Source organism: Remersonia thermophila, chromosome 3, assembly GCF_042764415.1.
Source record: "Remersonia thermophila strain ATCC 22073 chromosome 3, whole genome shotgun sequence".
NCBI classification, from domain to species: Eukaryota; Fungi; Ascomycota; class Sordariomycetes; order Sordariales; family Chaetomiaceae; genus Remersonia; species Remersonia thermophila.
This window is the reverse complement of record NC_092219.1, coordinates 4,405,722-4,428,336: the sequence shown is the minus strand read 5'-3', so window position 1 is coordinate 4,428,336 and position 22,615 is coordinate 4,405,722. Positions and strand designations below refer to the sequence as shown.

Here is a 22,615-nt window from a genome sequence, read left to right as displayed (position 1 = left end):
GGTTACCGAACGAGGCGAGTCAGCAGCCCTTTGGCGGGCGGAGATTTCCAGGTTCCCAGTGGTTGCCGATTCGCTCAGAGCGTCCAGAAAAGGCTGGAATCGAGTAACGCACACGCCTAGCGAAATTGATAACGTTAGGCCTGTTGCGCTGCCATGGCTAAGATTGTGGAAAACACGCGGTTTCCGGTGCATCAAGCCTAAACACGTCTGATGGACAGCTCTTCGGGTCCACGGATGGTTTTGTTCATCAACGAACCACATGACGACCGCAGTTCACCTGACGCAGCACGTTGGCGCGAAGGCGTTAGGCAATTAATAAATTACGGTACTTACCGTAACGTTCTCATGGGTACGGTACGCTGCGGACCTTCGGCGCGCGCCTATGGGGCCGTCCCAACGCGACCAACGAGTCCCTGCTGAGAGAACGGTATCCACGCATTAAACCGTCTGAAGCAGAGCAGGGAAACTTAGATAACTACTATAAGCAGAAGCATGAATGGTGTGTCAACCGGGGATGTCTTCCATGGAGGAACTGGCTCGTTTGTCAGGACTTGACATCCACAAATCTGGGAGTCCAGGTCTCCCAAGAATCAACAGAGCAAATGGGGGACCCATACCATTGGAAACGAGAATCATTCGGTTGCTGCCCCTGTATTGGTCATGTATATGTGCTACGATGCTTACTACGCCCACTCCATCCATCGCGACCGCTCCCCCGGTTAGCTATCTCGGACCCAGCTTTTCCAGGATACGGGGCCCCTGTTCCTCCCACTCCTGCTTCGAAATCCACATGCTTTCGTTGTCGGCCATGATGTTGGCCAAGACAGCACCGCCCAGGAACACCATGTGCCGTCTCCGCGGCGGGTCTTCTATCCTGACCTTAAACTTGCTCAACCGCTCCGGGTTGCCGCCCAGCACTCGCGTCAGCCACAGCTGCTTCAGCTCCTTCTCGAGGCGAGACGGCAGGCCTGGGTACATGCTGCTGCCGCCCGACAGCACGATGGCCTTGAACAGCGATGCGCGCACGTCGACATCGGCCGATTGAATGGTGTTGAAGAGGAACTCGGCGATGCCTGGCTGATCACAATCGACCAGGTGTGGCTGGAACAGGCACTCGGGCGCCTCGAACCTCTCTGACCCGACGCGGATCACCCGCCCGTCCGGCAGCGTGTAGCTCTCCACCAGCACCGTCGTATCCTCGCTTAGCCGCTTGTCCAGCTCCAGGTCGTACGACACGTAGCACAACTTCTCTTTGATCTGGCGCACCGTCTCGAAGTCGGCCGTCCGGTTCAGCGCGTAGCCCCGGCGAAGGAGCAAGGCGATCAGGTTGCGCGTCACGTCGCGGCCGGCAACGTCGAGGCGCCGCGTAAGGTGGTTGAGGACCACCGACTCGTAGACGGGCACGATGTGCGTCACGCCGTCGCCCGAGTCGACCACCACGCCAGAGCTGAGACCTATGGGAAGCACCACCGTCAGCCCTCGGCCGTCAAGCCTTCGTCAGAACGTGAAAGAACCTACCTTGAGCGTACAGCGCCAGCACGGCTTGGATGGCGACGTAGACACCGCCAAATCCATAACGCTCAAACATGACTTCGCACATCTTCTCGCGGTTGCTGACCGGGTTGAGGGGCGGCTCGGTCAGGAGGATCTTGCGACCGCGCGGGTCGACCTTGAGCTTCTCAAAGAAAGTGAAGTCCCACAGGTGTTGCATGTCATCCCACTTTTTGACGATGCCGTTCTCCATTGGGTAGCTGATCTGGAGCATGGTGCGCGCCGCCGCGGCCTCGTCGCCGCACATGATGTCCTTGATCACCATGTCGCTGCCGCCCTTCTCCTCGGTGCGCAGGATCGGCCGGCCGACGATCGAAGGGTACTGGAACTCGGGGAAGTTTTGGCCGGCATAGCCGACCTTGAGAAAGCCGGTGCCGCCATCGAGGACTATGGGGACGAGTGCGAACCGTTAGCTAGTGGTGCCGTGGCTGCGGGTGCGAACGGGAGCTCCGATAAAGGCAAGCCCCTGAGCACGCTGTAAATCGTCAATCAAGCTCACCTATGGGTGGCGGGTTCGACATGGTGGCTTCAAAGTAACGGCTTTTGATTCGAAACGAAGACGCCCGGCGAGCGGTAAGGAGATGGCGATCAGGGAAGCTTGGAGTGGTTCGGATGTGGTTGATGTGGTTGATGGTTGCTTAGGGAGAGGTGATGGTGGGGTTGCGGCCTAGCAATGGGTACCTACCTGCTCGTACCCAGCAAACCCTGGCAGCTCCTCCTGAAGCTGCATCAGCTGTCGTGTCAGGGTTGAGGCTGGGCTGCCACGTGATACTCCGCAAGACCACCATCATTGAGACGAAGGGGAAAAGCCTCAAGGGATCAGCACCATCTTCCAGGTTCCATATGAAATATTTTAGGGAAGAGCTATCGTTCCATTTTCTGGGCAACCTGACAGCGTTTGAAACTTTCATCGTAGCTTCAGCACAAGAATTAAGATGCCAACAAAACGCGCCGTTCGCCGCACGACGAGGATCCTGGTCCTCAATCCCAACTCATCCCAGGAGATGACCCACACCTTGCAGCAATCCATTCGAAGCATGGAGCTCTCTTCAGTATGCGCGACCACCTACAGGGGCCAATAACGGCACACTAACATGGCCAGTCCACCGAAGTCGACGCTTACACGGCGCCTCAAAAGAGTCCTACAAGCATCAACAACGGCGAGGACGTCGAGGTCAGCGCCCGCGTGGTGGAGGACGACCTCACCAAGACGCAGCTCCTGCAACAGTACGATGCGATCCTGGTGGCCTGTTTCAGTGCGCACCCCCTCGTGGGTTGGCTGGCTGAGCAGGACGGCGAGTTCGCCAGGCTCTCCGTGATGGGCATTTTTGAAGCAAGCATCCTGACGGCATTGTCATTGATACGGCCGGGGAAGAAGTGGGGGATCGTGACGACGGGCAAGTATTGGGAGCAACATCTGGTAGAGGGCGCGAAAAGATTCTTGGGAACATTCGGAGATCAGGCGAAAAATGACAGGTTCGCAGGGGTCGAAACGACAGGGCTTAACGCCAGCGACTTCCACGATGGTGTAGACCCTGAAGTGGTGCGGCAGGCATTGCAGAACGCTACAGCGAGGCTCCTCACCGATAAGGACGTGGAGTGCGTAATCATGGGCTGCGCAGGCATGACTGGCTTAGAGAAGGTCATCAGGTCGACTGCAGCTGAGTTGTGCGGCCCAGAGCAGGCAGCGGATCTGTTTGTTGTCGACGGCGTGCGAGCAGGAATCGGCCTGTTGGAACAGATGGTGCGCAATAGACGGGCGTTTCAAAGACCACCGTAATCATTAACATTATCGATGAGGCGAGCTACACTAAGTACCTATTTAGCAAGAAGCTAGAGCATCCAATTCCACTGTTGATCGTCAATCCACCCGCCGGGCGCGACCCCAGACCTCGTCAGCATCCTTCTTCCCCTTCGTCTCCGGGACGTTCCTTGCAACAAAGAGCGCCCAGAGAGCAGCAAAGCCCGCGAAGATGAAATAGACCCATCCTGCACCTCCCAGCTTGTTATTCAACGCCTCGTTGACGATCGGGAACAGGTATGCGACAAGGAACGTGGCAATGTAGCTGGCCGCGAGTGCCCATGACTGTGTCGCGCTCACCGCCTCGGGACCCACCAGCTCCGACGCCAGGATGAAAGGGACAGGTCCAAGGCCGAGCGCAAAGCAGGCGACAAACAAGAGGACAGCGATGGCTGAGAAGATCTTGAGACCAAACCGGATGGACAGCGCAAGAATCAGGGAGCTTGAGCCTTGGCCGAGGATGGAGTAGAGGATGCACTTCTTGCGGCCATAGCGGTCCGGCAGAGGCGACGACGCGATGGTGGTGATGAGGTTGATGATGGAGATGATAATGGTCAGCACTCCCGAGCTGATGGGGAGCAGATCCTTCAACAGGGACACCGAGTACATGACAATCGAGTTGATGCCGCAGAGCTGCTGCGCGAACATGATGCCCACGACAGCGATGATGGCCGGTCGGTACAACGGATCCTGCACAACCTGGACGAAGCCGAGATGCGGTTTCGACTGCCGCAAGCCGCCCACAGCAGGCGCCAGAACGCCCGCGCTGCCTTCGGGCTCGGTGCCCTCCTCGGCCAGGAGCCGCTCCCGTTCGGTGGGGGGTTTGATATCGCCAGCGCCCCAGGACTCGGCTTCTTCGTCGATGTTGATGAGCCTGCCACGAATGCGCTGCAGCGTGCGGCGAGCCTCGGCAACGTCGCCTTTTACGGTGGCCGTCCAGGCTGGGCTCTCTGGAACCACCAGCAAAAGGCCGGCGGCATGGGCGAGCGCAAGGATAACCCCGACTCCGAAGATCCACCTCCACGCGCTGTCATGGCTCAGGAAGAAGCCGAGGGTCTGTGTGAACAAGATGCCCGTGTTGATGCTGACCTGGGTGAAGGCGCCGAAGAAGCCCCTCTTGGTCGGCGGCGCCACCTCGCTGATGTACAACGGAACAATGACGGTGCTGGCGCCGGCCCCGGTACCGGTCAGGATGCGAGCGATGAGGATGGCGGCGACGGACTTGGCAAAGGTCTCGATGGCTGACCCGAAGAGGTACAGAGCGGCCGTCGCCAGCATGCAGAACCGCCGGCCGCAGCGTGATGTCAGCGGACCGGCTCCCAGGGCACCGACGAGACCGCCGACGGTGAAAATGGCAGAGATGGCGGCGAAGTCAGCCGGGGTCATGGGTATGCAGTCGATGCCCTTCCCCCACTCCTTGTCGGGCGCCAGGAGCTTGAGGGCCTGCTTCAAAGCATTGCCGGGTGACGAGTGACGGCAGGTGATGACATCTTGAGGGGCATTCAGCTCGGCCTAGAAGAGGAAAATTATGTTAGAACAGCCGCTGCAGTGCAGACACCATCGCATTTGCGCCGTCTCACCAGGTGGTAGCCAAACTGAAGAGGCCCGATGGTCGTGATCGCTACGAGGGCTATCAGGTATGGCGTAACGTCTGCGAGTATCGGAGACATTGTGACGGGATGCTCTATTCGCTACGGAGCTGTCGGTTTGGTTTCATGGCCAGAAAGGCGCGCTGTCGACAGGAACCCGGGCCCAAGGCGTGGGACAATTGAGGAAGCAATCGAACAACGTGGAATGTGCAACGCAAGTCGAACGTTCTGCTGGCATGACCCGAATGGAGGAGTCAGCGTCTCGGGCGATCCTACTCGGCTAATTCCCAAGTAGGCAAGTCCCCGGTTTGAAGGATTGGATGCATCTAAGGACATTAACCCCTGACCAGTACCCCGATAATCAGGTATCCGCCTCGTTTTAGCGTCTTGCTGCCAGAGCCTTCTTCACGGCTGCCTCGAGCGAGTCCAGAGCCTCGGGTCCCAACCCGAGGATGTGATTGTCATTCTGGGCATACAGAGTACCGCCCTCTGCCCAGATACGTCTTAAAGTGACCAGTGTCGCGAGGGGATGCCCCTCTTCCCACTTCTTCGTCTCAAAGGCCCTGATTTCATCCAACAGCGTCTTTACCACTTCCCACTTGGCGCCTGTCTGCCGCTCGTACTCGGCCAAAACCTCGTTGGGCGTGACAACGAAACTCTGGACCTTGAGAGCCTTGCCGAAAGATTCCTGGGGGGCCTTGAGGGTGGCCGCCACGAACTTTCCAACGCTGCCAATTGCGTGAGCGGCTCGGTTCTGGAGAGACTTGGCAGGAGCTGGGTGACTTACTCCGACATGGTGCAGAAGCCAACCTTTCCATTGCCGTCCTCAATTACGTATGCCTTCTTCTGGTCCGGAAGGAACCCACCAGCCACTTCAAAGTCCGGGACTGCGTTGACCCACATATCAAAATAGGGGCCTGTCACAACATATGTGACCTTGAGACGCTTCAGGTTCTCGCGTATGTACTTGCGGACCTGCAGCTTCACCTGGTGGGGGCGTTCATTGGGACTCTTGTCGTTGTGCTCGATGTCGGTGCCGAACTCGGATGGGAGGAACCACTGGACGCTCTCCGAGGCCTCCGCAAGGCGCAGGAGCTCGAATTGGTGCTGCAGACCGCCGCGTCCCACCGCCGAAATGACGGTGTCGACGCCCTTGTACGCTGCCGTAACATCGGCCTCGGACGTGAGATCGCCGACGATGACAGACAATCCCTGGGCTTTCCACTCGTTCAACTGCGCGGCTTTTTCCTGGGCGCTCTTGGGTGATGTGAACAGGACAACTTGTTGAAAGGCAGGTTTGGCCCGCAGCAAAGCAGACGTGATGTACCGCCCAATAGTTCCCGTGCCACCAAAGATGAGAATTCTGGACGCCGTGAAGGAAGACATACTGGAGTCGGGTAGGCAGGTGCGTGGTGATGTACAGGTGATAGACTGGACAAGATAGGCGGTTGGATGTTGTGATGTGAGCTTTAAGGAGAAGAGGGGGGATTGAGGCTTTATGTCGTCAAGGGCGGATCCAGCAAGCCGATTCAAACGTGCTGACGGGTGCGCAAATGTTCATTGGCAGGCCAACGGAAGACGCTGGCATAATCACGACATCATGCTTGGCCATGTCAAGATGCAGCACCAATGAAGGGCGCACCAAGAAGGGGCTCCATCCCACCTCCAACAAGCGGGATCAGTTGGACGATATGAAGGTAGGCTGGCATCCAGCCCCTTGGGCAGGCCGAAGCCTGCTGGAACCGGTAACATAAGAGCTTCCTTGTCACGAGCATACGATGACGGTCATCCGCGGCTACTCTACGAACATAGACACCAAATGGCTTCTTGCCTTTACTCGGGAAGTGGGTGACACCTCACAAATATTAGGACATCCAACCTCGGAATCGCGGGACACTGCGGGGCTGGAGGGAAGCTCACTCAGCAGTTGTTGACTTGGCTAGCAGATCGAGCCAAATGACGTCACGAAGGGTTGCTGTTCTTGATACTGCGTAGCGCCCGATAAGTAACTACGCATTCCAACCTGGAAGAACAAACCTCGGTCATAAGCTTCTTGGGTTGCTGAAGTAGAAGCCGCAACAGATGGGACCATTTGTGACCCATCCCGTGCTGGGGCAGTCAGGTCTGTATAGTAAGCTTGTCGCAGAAACCTGACCCAATCCACTTGGAAGTCAACAAGGTAAGTGGGGTTGAGGCCAGTGCACCGAGAGAACCACGGGACAAGGTCGGGTCCTGTCCATACCACCAGGTCCATGGCAGGCTGCACCCGAGTGGAGTCGAATGCTTATCGAAACAACCGACTTCATTGGTCAATTCCGCATCTTGTCAGAGGCCTGTCGACAATTTTTTGCGATCAACCGTCTGTTTGCACGGAAAACTTCCAGATTGGAACACTCCAGGAAGCGCAACCCCGACAGTTTGAGCCGTCCCCAGTTCGCAATGTCTTCGTCCAACGGCGAACCCTCGCAGGACGCGACGGTTGTTGAGAGTTACAAATCGGAGAAAAAACACAAGCGCTCCAAGTCGGATCACACCAAAAAGCGTCCCCGGGATGATGACGACACTGCAGCAGTTCCAGAAACCCCGCGCAAGTCGAAGAAGAACAGGAACAAGGATGCCGACAGTGACGCCGCGGCTCCAGTTGACCTACCGGGTCGCGTAGAGGAGTCGCCGAAGAAGAAGAAGAAGGAGAAACGGCGGGACAAGGATGCCGAAGATTCCCAGGACACACCACCAGCCCAGTCGGCAGACGAGGCCAAGAAGGAGCGGAAGAAGTCAGGCAAGAGTGAGACGGACGCTGGGCAGTCCCTCGCAGAGCCCATGGACGTCGACCCGCCAGACGGTGCCGACGCGGCAGAGGCTAAACCGGACAAGAAGCGCAAGGAGAAAAAGTCTAAGAAACAAAAGTCAGAAGGCGCCGATCGCGCAGCAGGATCCTCGGCAGACGAAGACGACGGGGATCAAGGACAAAAGAAGAAGAAGCGAAAGAGCAAGGACAAGGATCGGGAGAGCTCGAGTGCCCTCGCGACAGCCTCAGAAGAGCCCTCGGCAACCCAGCAGTCGACCGCGGACTTGCCCATAGGCGCGGAATTCCCCTTCTACAACCAAACCATCTCGCTTTACGTCCCTTTCTACCCGGTCGGGTTCGACAAACCCCTCACCAACATCGCATCTCAGCACCTCGAGCCTCTCCTCAACCATTACTCGCCCACCCTTCGCGGAGTCCTCCTTGGGTACTCCAACCTCAACCTCGCCGATCGGCCGGTCGCTGCCAGCGTTATCCATCCGCCTTCCGATCAGACTCCCGCATTGCTACACTCGGTTGATGAGTATGCTGTCGGGTTCGGTTGGCTCACCTTCGACGCGCAGTTATTTGTGCCTTCGCGAGGCAAATGGATGGAGGGTGTGGTGCAGCTGCAGAGCGAGGGGCACGTGGGAGTGGTCTGCTGGAACCGCTTCAATGCTAGCATCGAGTCCAAGCGTTTACCCAAGGGCTGGAAATGGGTCGACTTGGCCAAGGCTGGCGCAAAGCCGAACACAACCCCGCCGTCCGGTGAGGAGGAAGGGGACAAGGCGAGCCGGGACGGAGAGGACTCGTTGGATGGGGAAGAGCTCCAAGTCGTGGAGCAGATCCACACGACGGGGTACTGGGTCAACGAAACCGGGAAGAAGGTGGCGGGCAAGCTGCGGTTCCGCATCAAAAACTTTGACGTGGGCCTGGCTGGTGACTACGGCTACCTGAGCATCGAGGGAACCTGCTTGGACGACGAGGCGGAGCGCGCGCTGACGGCTCAGGAGCGCGAGATGGAGCGAGCTCGCCGTTCCAGGCAGAACCCCAACGGCCTGCTGAGGCCATTGTCGCGGCGTGTCCCCGAGTTCAGCATGACCAGGTTCGGGCGGGAGAGCCAAGAAGAGGACGACGGGCAGCGGGCGGTCCTGTACAAGGGCAGTCGCCCGGGCACGCCCGATGACTAGGTGTGGTCTGGCCTGACACGCCAATTCTCCTCCTCCCCGTCGTCATGCCGTTCGGCACGCAGCCCATTCCGTTGAGCGGTGGTGCCTGTCTTGCAACATTGACGGGGCTCGCACGGGAGGGCGCTCACGATGATGGGGTAAACATATATCACATGGGCATGGTGTTTGGTGTTTCAGCGAAGGGTTCTGGTCTAGCTGCATGTACTCCGATGTGGGTGGTCCATCACTGCCCACGGAGCAAAGATAATAGATCAAAGTTGCTGCCACCGAGGAGAGAAAGTCTCGTTTCTCGGCGAGCCGCAACTCTTTTATCCCGGGTAACTCCGCCCCCGAGCATGTTGTCGTTCAAGGACGCCAAAAGTCCTCGAGCATTGTGAGCAGATGGTTGTGAACATCAGTCATTATCCACATGTCCTGCCTTTGGCAGCTGCATGCTCAAGATCAGCAGCACAGTTTGCCCCAAGGTAGTCATGGCAAAACTGTTGAGGACGAGGATCAGCAAACACTACATGCCATCTGTGTTCCGTTCAGGCACATGACAAAACGTTTGAGAGTCCGCTCCATACTCAGTATACTTAGCAAACATGATGACAAGCAATCTTCCATGACTTGTCGTTAAGCAGGGAATGATAACTTCCCCAAGAACGCGGCCGAGGCCGGTTTGCACGACCACGCCGCATGAGTACCTCGATCTCTCCAGCCCCGCCACCGACTGGCCGCTTGCTCCCGGGCCTGAACATGTGCGGCCTGTTTGCTCAGCCATGAAGGTACCTACCTTGATCCCAAAAAAAAGGAATGCGTATAGAGTGCAAGTTCCATTCTCATATAAAGAATAAATCGGTACCGTGGGCAACCCAGCTCCATAATCGCCTTCTTGTTTCTGTCAACCCAAGAAGCCAGTTTTTTGATGTCTTTCGTGAAAACGCCCAAAGCATCGATTCCACTCTTCGAGCTTGCTCCTTGGCGCCAGCGACGTCGACACCGGCCTTCCCTATCGATTGTATTATCCATACCCAACTAAGCTAGTGACGATGGGAATTCGTTCAATGCTCTGGTGCATCATGGGCCACCGGACGGAGAAGGAAGGATACACGGAACTCGTGTACGACGAGAAGATGGTGGAACCGTACACGGACGACAAGCCGTATTGTTCATCAGATTCCATGGGCTACATCTCCTCCTACGCCGGTCCAGATGCAGACGAAGCCATTGGATATCAATGCCCGGCTGCATACCTGCCGACATACCACACGAGCGGCCCGGCGCCCCAGGACACACGCAGCGTTGAGGATGTTGCGCGCGAGGTGGCGCGGCTGCTGTGGCGGGCGGAATGGAACGACGATGAGCTACAGGCGGAGATTTCGGCAGCGATAGGCCCAGAGCGGCGTTGGACGCGCAAGCTGGTAGAAGAATGTCTGGACAACGTCATCGAGTACGTTGAACGCGGACGGCACAGCGGCATGGGCGCGGCAATGCAGGAGGCACTCGACCGAGCAACCGCCGAGGCCGACGCTGCGTTTGCGTTCCCGCGACGCCACCCAGAGTCGCTGGACGGTTTCATTGCCATCATCTCGGCGGGAGTGCTCGCCGACATGCTGGGAGCCTGGGTGCTGGAACTGCTTGGCTTCGGCGAGGTGCGCGGCAAGGAGGCCCTCGACGGTCCGACTGGCCAGGAGGTGGCCATGCTGACCTCGGACAAGATCACATACTCGCCGTGGCCCAAGCCGAAGACCTTCGCCGCCTGGTGGACACAAGCCTACAGGGCCTACATCCCGCCCGAATCTGTGTACAACTGCCTGCAACGCATGGACATGGTGGAGCCTGGGGCCTAAGTTTGGGCGCTGGCGGTTTGTCGTCGCCAAGACCGTGAGCAACACGGCCCGGGCAACACCCGACCTTAAACAACCTGAACGAGGAGGATATGGGGTTAGCAAGAGCAGTGAGGGGAGGAGGGGCGGTTTGGTTTGATGATGTGGGGAAGCGGTTGGGCTGTTGGGCAGCTGGACGATGGAAGCGTATGAGCTCGGAGACAGGGTTCCGTAGAGGACTGAAATGTGACCTCCCCTCAGGCACAGTATCTACCTGACGGAAGCCAGGACCTGCTTGAAAGTCAGGTCGGTACCTAAGGAACCTGCAAGTACCTACTACCTATGATGGATATGGTGAGGGGCGTGCAATGGCCCGGTTGTTGGCGACGGGAAGAATGAACAACCTGATCATCGGGTAGTTAATGCGGTGCACAAGACGTTCTCTGAACCCCGAATGCCAGCATATTTGCCGACTTGTTCCAGCGGGCCCGTTTTTTTTGTCCGTTGATTTGGGGCCTAGACCCTCTGATGATGTGCACTGCAGATCTCACCAACCAGTTTCCCTTTGTTTTGTCCCACCCAGTGACGTGATCCTTCTTTCTCTCCAAGTTCCGATTGGGCCTGGTAGGAATCGGGTACGGATGCCCCAACGCAATCACGAGCCCGGGCTCATGGGCCGGAGCCGACGTTCTTCTCCGCCAGAAACTCGAGAGTTTCGGCATCTTTGGGCAAACGGTTGTGACGGATTCTGTCGGCATTGGTTGGGGAAGTGTCATAGGGGATTCATCGGGGTCTCTCATGACCACTGCCCCTCCCAGGTGCACGATGATGGATTCACCGAAGTTTCAGATTTGTACGTGTCGTTCTGGAATTGCTTGGAGCTCCACCAACCTTTGGGTCTGGGCTGGACCTTGACATGGTCGGGCCGGGCTGAATCTTTGCGCTCGGGAGTTCTTGGCTGCGCCTTGACGTTTGCTAGCTCGCTCCATCGGGACGGCCGTTCAGGAGCAACACCAACGCATCAAGGCATGGCGTGGTTGCAGCTGAGCCGGCAGGCTCTTGCGTGAGGAAAAAACAGTTGCGTAAAATGACATGGAAGCGATGGAAATGGCATGGGCCCGGTTGCACAATCAAGGCCAACCTTGGCTGGAGCGCGTCGCCTTGCCCATGGTAATGCCCCAATGCGTAAAGGGGGGAACCGATAATTTCCACAAAGATACCCAATATCTCAGCCCCCTCCCACCTTTCTGGGAGAGGAGGCGCCCATATCTCCCAGCTGAGAGCCGGCTGAGAGCGGAATACATAGGTTGCTCCCATTCTCTCGAGAGCGCCCACTGTCTTTTATCTTGGCCGGTCGGCTCGTTCGATTGTTTCAGACAAGGGCTACAGCATCTCCAATGTCGATTTTGCCGTCGCTCGGGCCAAGTCGAATCATCCACGGCGAGGGCATTATCCCCAGCGCCCGTCCCCACCAGCGCATTGTCTCCCGGGTCGAGTGACGACACCCGACGGCGATCTGACGATCACGGACCCTTTTGGAGGGGCCGCATATCCCAGTTCTATTGCTGCGACTCGCCGCTTCTTGGATTTAAGGCCGAAAACTTGCCCAGGTCGCTGCTTTCTGCTGTCCATTTTTTCGCGATACCTACCCGCCTGCAGCGTTCCGGACACAACGTTTCCAACACATTGCGTCACGACGTCATCTCACGGGACTCCAGCATCGTGCATGAGCAACAGCGAACACCATCGTCAGACCAACGGACGAGCGCCTTCGCCCCTCCTTTGGCCAACTCTTGACTTGACCGGGAGGATTTCATCTGCCTGGTCGTATCCTCGGCGGCTTTTCTGAGACACTTCGGCTACGAAAGCCCACCAAGAATCGTCTAGAGCTGTCATCCTCTTGCGCTTGTAACCTCGACAGCCTGAGACATCACCCTCAAGACTCAGCCGTCCTGTATTCCAATGCTTCAACTTGGAGAGGTGTCCAGCCGACAGCAACACGCGCTCCAACGACACTACTACATTCTTCAACCAGGAACATGAGCCCGCACAAGATCACTCATTGTGCAATTGAGCATTCCGACACCATGGACAACCTCCTAGAACCGCCGACGTCGTCGGTGCCCTTCCACCCACATCATAGCCGCGACTTGGCGCTCCACAAGTATCTTCTCCTGCATGAGCAGCACGAGTTCCTGCGCCAACATCTCGACGAGTTGCGCCCGTCGCGCCAGGCTTCCATCTGCACGCCAGTCTCGCCCAGCCCCGCCGCATCGCCAACACGCCGCACCTCGTGCTCCTCCGACACCCCGGCGATCCCGCGCCAGCGGACACAACACAACAGCAGCAGCCGCGGCGGCGACGGTGGTAGCAGCGTCAGCTTCAAGGCCGCCTACCGTGCCACTGTCCATCGGGATAACGACGGCCACGGCTTGAACCTGGATGAGGAGGTTGCTCTCGAGGAGGCCAAACTCTGTAATGTCAACGAGGGCATGAAGAGGGCCCTCACAGAGCTGCTCAATTGTGAAACGGTACGCGCCGACGCTGCCTTTCGTACGTGGGTACAGTGCCGTCTCATGGACACGGAGCGGGAGTTGCGCAGCGGTCGGCGGCGACGCAGCGCTCCATCCTGACTGACCTAACGGGCGTGGCGTTTTGAGGGGTAGGGGTTAAAGGATCAGAGTCTACATAGGGACTTGGGATTTTCTTCTTCTGGTTTTAACCCGTCTTTTGGAATAGCGTCACGGGTGCAGGGCGCCGTGCGGCTCTTTGTAATCAACGAGTTGGGATTCGGATTGGTAACATCTGCAACGAGTTAGAAAAGTACTGGTGGGAAAATATTTCATCAATCTACCAAGCTTTACCTGCGATCATGAGAGAGTGGCGCAGTGTGTGACAAATGGATTATGCTGGAGCTGGGAGTTTGTGTTGTCGATGGCCTGGGAATTCAACTCTGTCCCGTCTCTTCCTCTCTATGCCAACTGCCGGTGCGTTCATTTCGTCTGTAAGAACAGACAGGAGGACCCGACCTGCCTCACACTGCACTCGTGACTTTGATAGGCCTTGTGGGGCACCTGGCTGATGGATGCCCGGATTGGTTGGCCCGGGATCACTCAATTGTGGCGCTGGCAACCTTGGACGCGACCCGGAAGTTCCACTGGCAATTACCTGAGCTTCCAGGTCCAGGGTGCCGAGCTCCGTGTGACGTCCAAACAACGACGAAAGTCCAGAATCAAGAGCAAGCGTCGTATTTTCTTTTTGCCTTCCCACGTAAAGGACATTTCTGTCAGACACCCTAAAGTCCAGACTGTTACCGATCATGCGAAAGGCATAGTCCAATCATCAACATGTCTGTCCTCATCGAAACAAGTGCAGGCGACATTGTCATCGACCTGCTGGTCGACTACGTGCCTAAGATGTGCGAGAAGTACGTGTTCCTCCTCTCCCCTCGTTGCGATTGGAGGCATACGCCACTTGTGAAGCCCGCGCTGACTTGCTGCTCGCCTCTGTTAGCTTTCTTAAGCTCTGCAAGGTCAAATACTACAACTTCTCGCCCATCCACTCCATCCAAAAGTCCTTCTCCTTCCAGACCGGCGACCCGCTCGGTCCTTTGTCTCTGCAGTCTGACGGCGGCACCTCCATCTGGGGCCTGATCTCCGGCGACCCAGCCGACAAGACCTTTACTGCGCTCTTCCACCCCAAGCTCAAGCACCTCGAAAGGGGCACCGTCAGTATGGCCACCGCACCGCACCCCTCTGATCCAGACCAGCGCCTCGCGGGGTCTCAGTTCATCATTACGTTGGGAGACAACACGGACTATCTAGACGGAAAGGCCGCCATCTTTGGCAAGGTTGTCGAGGGTTTTGATGTCCTCGAAAAGATCAACGACGCCATTGTCGATGACCGCGGCCATCCTCTGGTCGATATCCGCATCAAGCACACCGTCGTGCTCGACGACCCCTATCCCGACCCTGCCGGTTTGCGCGAGCCTAGCAGCTCTCCACCTCCTACCAAGGCTCAGCTCGCAACCGTCCGCATCGCCGAGGACGAGGAGCTTCTGGACCCGGAGGCCGACGAAAAAGCCGCCGCCGAGGCGGAACGGAAACGGAAGGAACGCGAGGCTGCTGCTCAGGCTCTCACGCTCGAGATGATGGGGGACCTGCCGTTCGCCGAAGTGAAACCGCCCGAAAACGTGCTTTTCGTCTGCCAACTCAACCCCGTCACTACCGACGAAGACCTCGAGTTGATCTTTAGCCGCTTCGGCAAGATCCTTAGTTGTGAGGTAATCCGCGACAAGAAAACAGGTGACAGCCTTCAGTACGCCTTCATCGAGTTTGAAGAACAGAAAAGCTGCGAGGAGGCGTACTCGAAGATGGATAACGTCCTCATCGACGACCGCCGCATCCACGTCGACTTCTGCCAGAGTGTCAGCCGCTTAAGCGAGGCATGGCGTAAGGAGACAAATGACAGGAGAAGGGCAGAGGCCGCGAACAAGGCACGCGGTGGATGGGGAGGTGTCCAGGAGCTGGAAAAGCGGCGACAATATCGCAATGAATATGTTGAGTCTGATCATGATACGAAGTACCAGATGGTGCACGGAATGGACGATCTGCGCGGGCGTCACGCGCGGGATGCGCAGCGCGATAGAGATGGGTCTGATGAACGCCAGCAGAGGCGCGATGACAGGAAGGGTGACACTAGGCGGCGGAGCCTGACCCCCAGGAGGGATCGCGGACGGGTTGCTCGCCGCGACCACTCAAGAGAGGGTGGGAGGGGTCGGGATGATCGAGGAAGGGACCGCAGAGGTCGAGGCGGCCACGACTGGGATCGCGATCGGGGAAGAGATTGTGAGCGGGACAGAGAACGTGATCGCGATAGGAACCGGGACAGGTACCGGGGTTTCGACGACTCCAGGCGCAGATGATTGTTGGGATTATTCTGCTGCGCCTTGTGGCAAAGCCATTTTCTGGAGTGCCCTGTTCGACGCTCTTGATCGAGGTCGCGCAGCACCAAACCCCGGTCCTATCGGCTCGACCTTCCACAGCGCAAATGCAGACACCAGCTGGGCTGGTTGCTCCGGTGGCCCATCCAAGCAACTCCAGACCAATCGCCATGGTCACCAGAAGCGGCTCTACTCCAGCACCTGGAGCACGCAGGTTTCATGTAGGTGTGTCCCGCGTCCTGTGTCCTCGGCTGGCTCTGTGAATGCCACCTTTGTCGCCGCCGTTCCAAAGACATGCGCAACGGTTAACGACATAGATCGAGGTGGAGGGTGGGCCCATGTCACTCACCTTGTGCTGCGCTTTATCTGCAATATCAAGAGCGCCATGTCAAACAGCCTCTGTTAGCCTGCCCCTCCATCCCCTCCACGTTCCAACGCGAAGGCGACAACTAGCTTCAGCCCAAAGCGCGCCCTTCATTGGCACCGCGCCATTGGATCCGCTAAGCTCGGATACTGTGAGTCGTGACAGCGTATGCCCTTCACTGGCTGGGCTCCGCACCCAGGCGATACGAGGTCAATATCTGCATGAAGCGCCGAGTAAGTGTGGCCTTGGGCTCTGGCAATGGCCAGGTACTTGCCCTCTCGGCCCATTGCAGATAACCTGGAAACAAACGTTTCATGGTTCCCGTCTTCTCAGGCCCCAGCCCTACTCGATCGCATCGCGCCCCATCGCCATAACATTGCGGGACTTCGAGCCTGCGACTCTGCGCATGAAGCCTTCGATGTTTCCAAGAGTATCTACGACTCTAATTCGTTATCTACTGCCGGGCCCGGGCCGTATCGCGGGGGCAGCGTGGCTCTCGGCCGAGCAGATCCCGCGTGGGGAAATACCAATTATCGCATCGTAATCTCGCCGCGATGGCGTCTTTCCGCAGAGTTGCAGTGTAGTCCGCTGCTGTGCTCCCTCACATACCGCACATAGCACGCTAGCCCCTTGCGGGCTTGCCCGAGTGGCTTGGGAAGATCTACAGGGCGGGCAATGGGAGGCCCTCGTCTGTGCCCCGATACATGTCGCAACATCAAATGCTGCAGGCAGTCCAAAAGAAACAACAAAGAGCGCGCGCCTTCGAGCTGTGAAGTTCACGGAAAGAGGGGGAGGTCATCTGGATGATTATGGCTCCATAGTCCGTATGCGCCCATCCTTGGAGTCTTTCTTAGCTCGCTTCTCCACCCTTCTCGTGTCCCAGACCCCGCAGAGTGAGTGAGTGACACTGGCAGGCATGGACTCAACGGCTTCCCGCTGCTGTCAACCATTGGATCTGACTTGGATACGGTCAAAGTAGGGCCCCAGCGTCACGACCATGGTACTACGCAGCTTGGCGCCCTTCCCTCATGGCCTCTTGAGTTCGGCTGGTGGCGTTGACAGACCAGACCGGTCATGGTTGCCACTCCACTAGTCAGATCTCCACCACTCGGTCCGTGTGCAACACCCTGCTCAAGGCCAGTGTATGTCGGCGATGGCCACACGGAACCTGCTTTGCAACCGGCTTCGTCATTTGTGTGCCCTAGGAATCGCCGCAGATCTAAACCCCAGGCCTGCCCTATGGGATCCCGTCGGGCAGGGGACAATGGCCAACCAAGACGTCGATTAACCTGTCTCTCTTGAGTATAGGCTTCCGGCGTCGCCAGCTGCCGAGGTTTTTGTCCCGAACTAGGGTGTTTCTGTCCGTCATCCGTTTTCAGAGCCCTACGCCTGGTAGACCAATTCATTGGTAGCCTTGTGGGAGGGCCACCTGACAAACATCGGACGCCGGTGCCCCCCCTGAACACGACACAAGCGCTGCAGTAAACTGATTCGAGTTGAAACGTCTCCCTGTCCCGTGTGCGTTTGCCCTGCATAAGCACTTAAGTTTGACCTTTCGGAAAGATGCATGGCTGTGGTAACAGTGAACGATTGACAGCACGTCTTGTCATCCATGACCTGCGCGTATCCGGGCCTAAATCCTCCGTGACGACGCGTTTTGGGTCTGTCGGACGGAGCGACTAAGTGATGACTGGAGAGACGGCGCTCCAGAAGCTCCATGCCATACATGCCTGGCAAGCTTCCTTCTTAGTCGTCATCAGGGATAAGCGAAGCTGGCAAAATTCCACTGATGGGCAGGCTGGCGCTTCATTTAACGTCTTCCAACCTGCGGCTGGACGCGGCGGCCGGGTCCGGTAGCCACTCAAACATGCTACAAACCTACAGATTGGCCGTAGACAGTGCATTGTTGTCCATTGGGTAAGGTCATCCGTGTGCTACTTACCTGGCTCTTGTCCTGCTGTTTTCCAGAGGCTAACAGCATCGCGAGAGCTGGGATCTTGACAGTGGCGGTTTCGTTTGGGTGGATTATGCTTTCTGTGTCGGCCAAGGGAAGGCAGCAACCACCAACTCGGAGCATATACACCCAGACACCCAGAACGTCATGGTGCGTTCTTACATAACAGGGCGTAGGTGTTTAAGGTTGAGGGATACGTTGAGAATATGGGCTCCCCGCCATGATCCTAGAGATGCTCCATGAATTATACAAAGTACATTAATAAAACATAGTAGACGCCAGTCTGAACGAGGACCGGGATGCCGCCGCAGCTGCCGAAAATGAAGGTGTGTTTCACGGTTGGGCTTCGCCTCAAGAGTGCTATCAGAAGCACACACACATACGCATCCGATTCCTTGTAAAAACGCGATGAGGTAATAGCTGCGCTAACGTTAGCTTCGTGCACGAGACCTGCTTTAACCTCTCGAAAGATCCTCCGTTTGTCATTCCTGGTCAGAATTCCCCTGCCATCGAAGCTGATGTAATCCCCGTAAGAAAGCCGCCGCAGCCAAAACGAATGGATAAGAGGGAACGGGAAGCTCTCGTCCAGTCGTGCCTGATAGGATGTAGCTACCTATGTGCAAAGAACAATACAAGGCTTGGGAAACAGTACAGGGGCGTTCAGCGTTCATAAGCCTACTGGCTTTCGGTAGGAGAGGGCTAAAATCCCTTCATATGGCTTGCTATATGCACATTCTTGCATTCTCTGGGACGCCTTGGCGTACGCAGGAGAGGAAGGGTCGGGATTATAAGCATGATCGTTTTCGTTCGGGGCGTTTCCGGGCAAGTGTGCAGCAAGTATATTCATGCGGAGTTCCACAGAGCGAAATTGTAGGACGTTACTTACTGTTCTACAAACGCTGTGGTCCGTGGCATCCTTCAGCTCCTAGTGTCCGAATCAAGTGTCATGCAAAATTGGATTGCAGACAATCTCTGTACATTCTAGGAAGCAGGTAGGTCATAGCTCTTCAGCGGCACATCTCTATTGCCATAACATGAAGTGTGTGTTCAGTCTTTCTCATGGACAGCATTAATGATGGGATGACAAGAACCGGTGTGGTTGGTGGTATGATCGATAGGGCCCTGGGTAGCAACTCTTTCTAAACCGGTTCACGCCCCCTCCAGAGACTGGTTCGAGGTGAGATAACCAGTCTGATTCGCTATGGCCCCAGCCACAAGCATGCACAAACACAGACACCGCCGGAAAAGCACATCGTCTTGATAACCATAACGGAAGGTCGAAGCGTTTCGTTTGCTCTTAGCGTGGTGGCGCCGTCCGACCCCAGCACCAAGAATCCAGAAGCCTAGCCGTAGCTGGATTGCCACCTTCATAGTGTTCCCAGGCGTACTTCCAACTGTATAGATGTGTGAAAATACTACAAGTGCTTAGCAGCAAGCATATAGTGAAAAGAAAACCTCTCCCAGGAAGCGGGGTTGTGACCAGATGCCAGGCGGAATACTGCCAACTCATCAAACGGCGAATTACCGAAAGCCCTGACTGTGTTGGCTCTTTGTTTCCCCTCATCCCAACACGAGTGGTCAGAACCTAGCCCAATTAAGGGTACCGCGGTAGATATGCTTCATCTCTTCGAGATCTAGAAAACGGAAGCATGCAGCTGAAGAAGTACCCTTGTCCTGGCCTTTGCGTTTGCGAGGTAAAAGTCAACCTCGCCCACCTCATTCCCAGGCGTTGCAAGGACCTGTTCTCTACCCCTGTGTGACGTTTACCTCTTCTTCATGAGCGATCCAGTGCACAGATGAACCTGGCTGGTGAATGTCGTGCTTTCCCACACTTTTAAATTGGCGGGCGAACGCTCGAAATACCCATGCAAACAGAACAGACCTGGTATGGGCGTTGCAGTTATCGGCACCTTGACGCTGGTAGCCACACTCCATGGGGTATGAAGCCATGCGGTCTCGCTGATATATCACGGGAGACGCCAGTACACCCAAAGTTTTGCTCTATTTCTCTGTCTCTGTCTTTCATCCAACTCCAGGCCATCGCTCTGGAGACCGGGAAAAGGGCCTCTGGTTTGACCGGAACAGTGTGCAACTTTAGGGGCACATCGAGTGTACCCTGTTCCTTTCACTTCTATATTCCCATTCGCCGGCGCAAGAAGGATTCGCCATATGAAAGGGCCGCTGCCTGACTCGATCGGTTGGTCACAGCACTCGACCCAGGCTGGCTAAAAGTCAACGACGCTTTGGAGAGAAAGACACTCCACAACCGATCAGGAACGTGTTAAATGGTTTCTCCAGGTTCTTAGAAGTCCGGTATGCCTCAATCCTCCCCATTTGATGTTGACCAACAGCTTGTGCACTGTCTCGGTTCGCCAGCCATGTCAAGCAGACCGGTTCCAAGACCGATGGGGTCAAACCCGCAGGGGGTACACGGAGGAGCCATGGTCACGCCTCACGTATCAGACAGGACGGCTGATCACATTGTACGATGACCAGGCTTGTGTTGAGTCAAACATTCCAGAGTACATTCGGCTCCCTCCCCTGGCCATCCGATCCGAGCCACACTTCTCCAGCCCTGCCCGGCCACGAGGTGCAATCAACAACCCCATTTGTTTGTTTAACCCCGTCCATTCGATGTTCTCTGGTTTGGCAGTCAGCACAAGGCGCCGAAGCCCACTCAGATCACTGTCTGTACCTGTTTGACAGCCAAGGCGAGCTGTGCACTTGACTCCTACCAAGTTCCGCGGCGGTTGGCTGGACAATGGTCTCCAAGGACTGCTACGACTCCAACGACGGAAGAAGGTTTCCTGGTAGCCGTCCATACACTCCGGTGTACTATCCGTCACCCGCAGAAAGACGGTTCCCCATCCCATCGCATGATTCTCGGACTGTCAACATGACCGATCAGCTTGAGCCAGACTCCGCGCCCCAGAGAAAGCGCATTGCTGTAGCGGTATGTCTTAAACGCCCTCGGTGATCCAAGTTGTGTGCTTCCTTCCCTTCGCTTGAGGGTGGTAATCCTTTGTTGAACCCGTCGCCATACGGCTCACACTTCCGAATCATTGCAGCCTAACGTTTTTTACAACATTCCTGCTGACTGGATTTGACTAGTGTGGTCGTTGCCGCAAGAGAAAGATTCGTTGCAGCGGGAATCCCGGCCAAGGCCAGCCATGTTCCAACTGCAAGAACGCCGGTGTTGACCAATGCCAATTCTTGCGAGTAATTACGCCCAAGAGACGCTATGATCTCCCTGTGTGTCCTGATCTACCTCTGACTGATACACTACTAGGTATCGTCCCGCGAAGCTCCTCTACGTCCCGATGCTGTTGAATTCGGATACAGCCTTCCAGACGCCAGAATGTATGCCCATAAAGCTGCTGTCGGACTGGCATACACGCACGAACTTCCTACGTTGGGCTCAGGCGACATGCTCTCTTATCGCGGCGGCGGCTCATCCTACACCTACACCCCTGCTCCCAAAGCCTCGACGTACTTCCCTGCCATGCACGCCTATGGCACCCCTTACTCGGAGGACTTTGAATTTACCCTCAGCGTGCCGGCTCATGCGACGGCATCCTTGAATACTTGCCCAGAACCCGTCACCATCATGCCAAGCCAGTGGGGTTCAGCATCACGTCCCAAGCCTGCGCCTTATAGCAACATTTACGTGGACCCTGACGGGTCTTACAGCAGTTATAGTAGTGCCAGTCTATTGCACCGATCTCAAACTGTCAGTTCGGACACGTCCAGCTTTTCTTTTTCGGGCGTTGCCGCCTCCCTACCAGAGAGGCTCTTGCCGAACCCCGTCGGTCGTTCGTCCACGGTGCAATATGCGCCGGGCCCGGCAGGAGCAGGCAAAACGCTGGCGCAGTCCTCGACCTCCGCGGCCAGCACTCTCGCCGAGGTTGCCGCCTCGGCTGCTACCTACGCCGGCGGATTCGAGACCCCCGGCCTTCCATTCCCCTCGGTCACGAGCAGCAACATGCCGAGCAACCCATCATCATCTCAGGAAAATCCGAATGCTTCCTACTCAACTACCGACAACATCTTCAGCGACCAGGACCGCGGCCTGCAGAGCCAGGGCCCGGCCTTCGACATGAACGGGTACACGACTTCACCCGGGCGCAGCTCGGCTGCTGACAGCGGAGGGGGCGCCGCTGAAGAAGGAATGTTGTCTGCACGCGGGGCGGGATCCTATGCATCTGACTCCAGCATCCATGAAGCGCAGAGCCACCAACAACACCACTCCGCTTCTCACCACCAGGGTCACCTGGTCACTCCGGGCTCGGCCTACATGAGAGACACCACAGTGCTGAGCCAAGGAAGCCCCGTGAACTCGTCTCACGGCTTGCCGACCTTGCACGTGCTCACAACAGGTCGCAGCAGCACCGGCGGACAAAGTACTCATATGGATGACCGGTCAGGGTCTCTGGCTGGCCGCCGTTGACGTTAGAATGGCGACAGCACTCGCAGGTGCGAACTTCCTTAACGTCCGTCTAACCGCAGATGGAAGACTCGACGGCTTACTGAGCGTCGAGCCCCTCAGTTGAACACGGCTTTGGTCGTGAAGTCACGCTTCTCTGAAACCACGGACGATGCTCGTTCCACCATGCTCATTTGCCCACCTTGCA

General features: G+C 56.8%; 8 protein-coding genes across 8 annotated transcripts; 5 read left to right on the top strand and 3 right to left on the bottom strand.

Annotated features, from left to right (window-relative positions):
- Positions 1 to 723: 723 nt before the first annotated feature.
- VTJ83DRAFT_4104 (uncharacterized protein) lies at positions 724 to 2,072 on the bottom strand (the record flags this gene model as incomplete). The annotated part of the gene is made up of 3 exons (XM_071010557.1): positions 724 to 1,454; positions 1,519 to 1,938; positions 2,051 to 2,072. The coding sequence occupies 3 exons, from the start codon at positions 2,070 to 2,072 to the stop codon at positions 724 to 726; spliced, it is 1,173 nt and encodes a 390-aa protein (XP_070867982.1).
- A 414-nt stretch (positions 2,073 to 2,486) lies between these two features.
- VTJ83DRAFT_4103 (uncharacterized protein) lies at positions 2,487 to 3,331 on the top strand (the record flags this gene model as incomplete). Its single annotated transcript, XM_071010556.1, has 2 exons — positions 2,487 to 2,603; positions 2,654 to 3,331. 2 exons carry the CDS (start codon positions 2,487 to 2,489, stop codon positions 3,329 to 3,331), a joined length of 795 nt encoding a protein of 264 aa, XP_070867981.1.
- Positions 3,332 to 3,412: 81 nt separating this feature from the next.
- VTJ83DRAFT_4102 (uncharacterized protein) lies at positions 3,413 to 5,022 on the bottom strand (the record flags this gene model as incomplete). Its single annotated transcript, XM_071010555.1, has 2 exons — positions 3,413 to 4,864; positions 4,933 to 5,022. The coding sequence occupies 2 exons, from the start codon at positions 5,020 to 5,022 to the stop codon at positions 3,413 to 3,415; spliced, it is 1,542 nt and encodes a 513-aa protein (XP_070867980.1).
- A 298-nt stretch (positions 5,023 to 5,320) lies between these two features.
- Positions 5,321 to 6,327, bottom strand: VTJ83DRAFT_4101 (uncharacterized protein; the record flags this gene model as incomplete). The annotated part of the gene is made up of 2 exons (XM_071010554.1): positions 5,321 to 5,669; positions 5,729 to 6,327. The coding sequence occupies 2 exons, from the start codon at positions 6,325 to 6,327 to the stop codon at positions 5,321 to 5,323; spliced, it is 948 nt and encodes a 315-aa protein (XP_070867979.1).
- A 1,053-nt stretch (positions 6,328 to 7,380) lies between these two features.
- Positions 7,381 to 8,916, top strand: VTJ83DRAFT_4100 (uncharacterized protein; the record flags this gene model as incomplete). The annotated part of the gene is made up of 1 exon (XM_071010553.1): positions 7,381 to 8,916. One exon carries the CDS (start codon positions 7,381 to 7,383, stop codon positions 8,914 to 8,916), a length of 1,536 nt encoding a protein of 511 aa, XP_070867978.1.
- Positions 8,917 to 9,947: 1,031 nt separating this feature from the next.
- VTJ83DRAFT_4099 (uncharacterized protein) lies at positions 9,948 to 10,748 on the top strand (the record flags this gene model as incomplete). The annotated part of the gene is made up of 1 exon (XM_071010550.1): positions 9,948 to 10,748. The coding sequence occupies one exon, from the start codon at positions 9,948 to 9,950 to the stop codon at positions 10,746 to 10,748; it is 801 nt and encodes a 266-aa protein (XP_070867977.1).
- Positions 10,749 to 12,763: 2,015 nt separating this feature from the next.
- On the top strand, positions 12,764 to 13,357 carry VTJ83DRAFT_4098 (uncharacterized protein; the record flags this gene model as incomplete). The annotated part of the gene is made up of 1 exon (XM_071010549.1): positions 12,764 to 13,357. The coding sequence occupies one exon, from the start codon at positions 12,764 to 12,766 to the stop codon at positions 13,355 to 13,357; it is 594 nt and encodes a 197-aa protein (XP_070867976.1).
- A 714-nt stretch (positions 13,358 to 14,071) lies between these two features.
- Positions 14,072 to 15,648, top strand: VTJ83DRAFT_4097 (uncharacterized protein; the record flags this gene model as incomplete). Its single annotated transcript, XM_071010548.1, has 2 exons — positions 14,072 to 14,151; positions 14,238 to 15,648. 2 exons carry the CDS (start codon positions 14,072 to 14,074, stop codon positions 15,646 to 15,648), a joined length of 1,491 nt encoding a protein of 496 aa, XP_070867975.1.
- Positions 15,649 to 22,615: the final 6,967 nt, after the last annotated feature.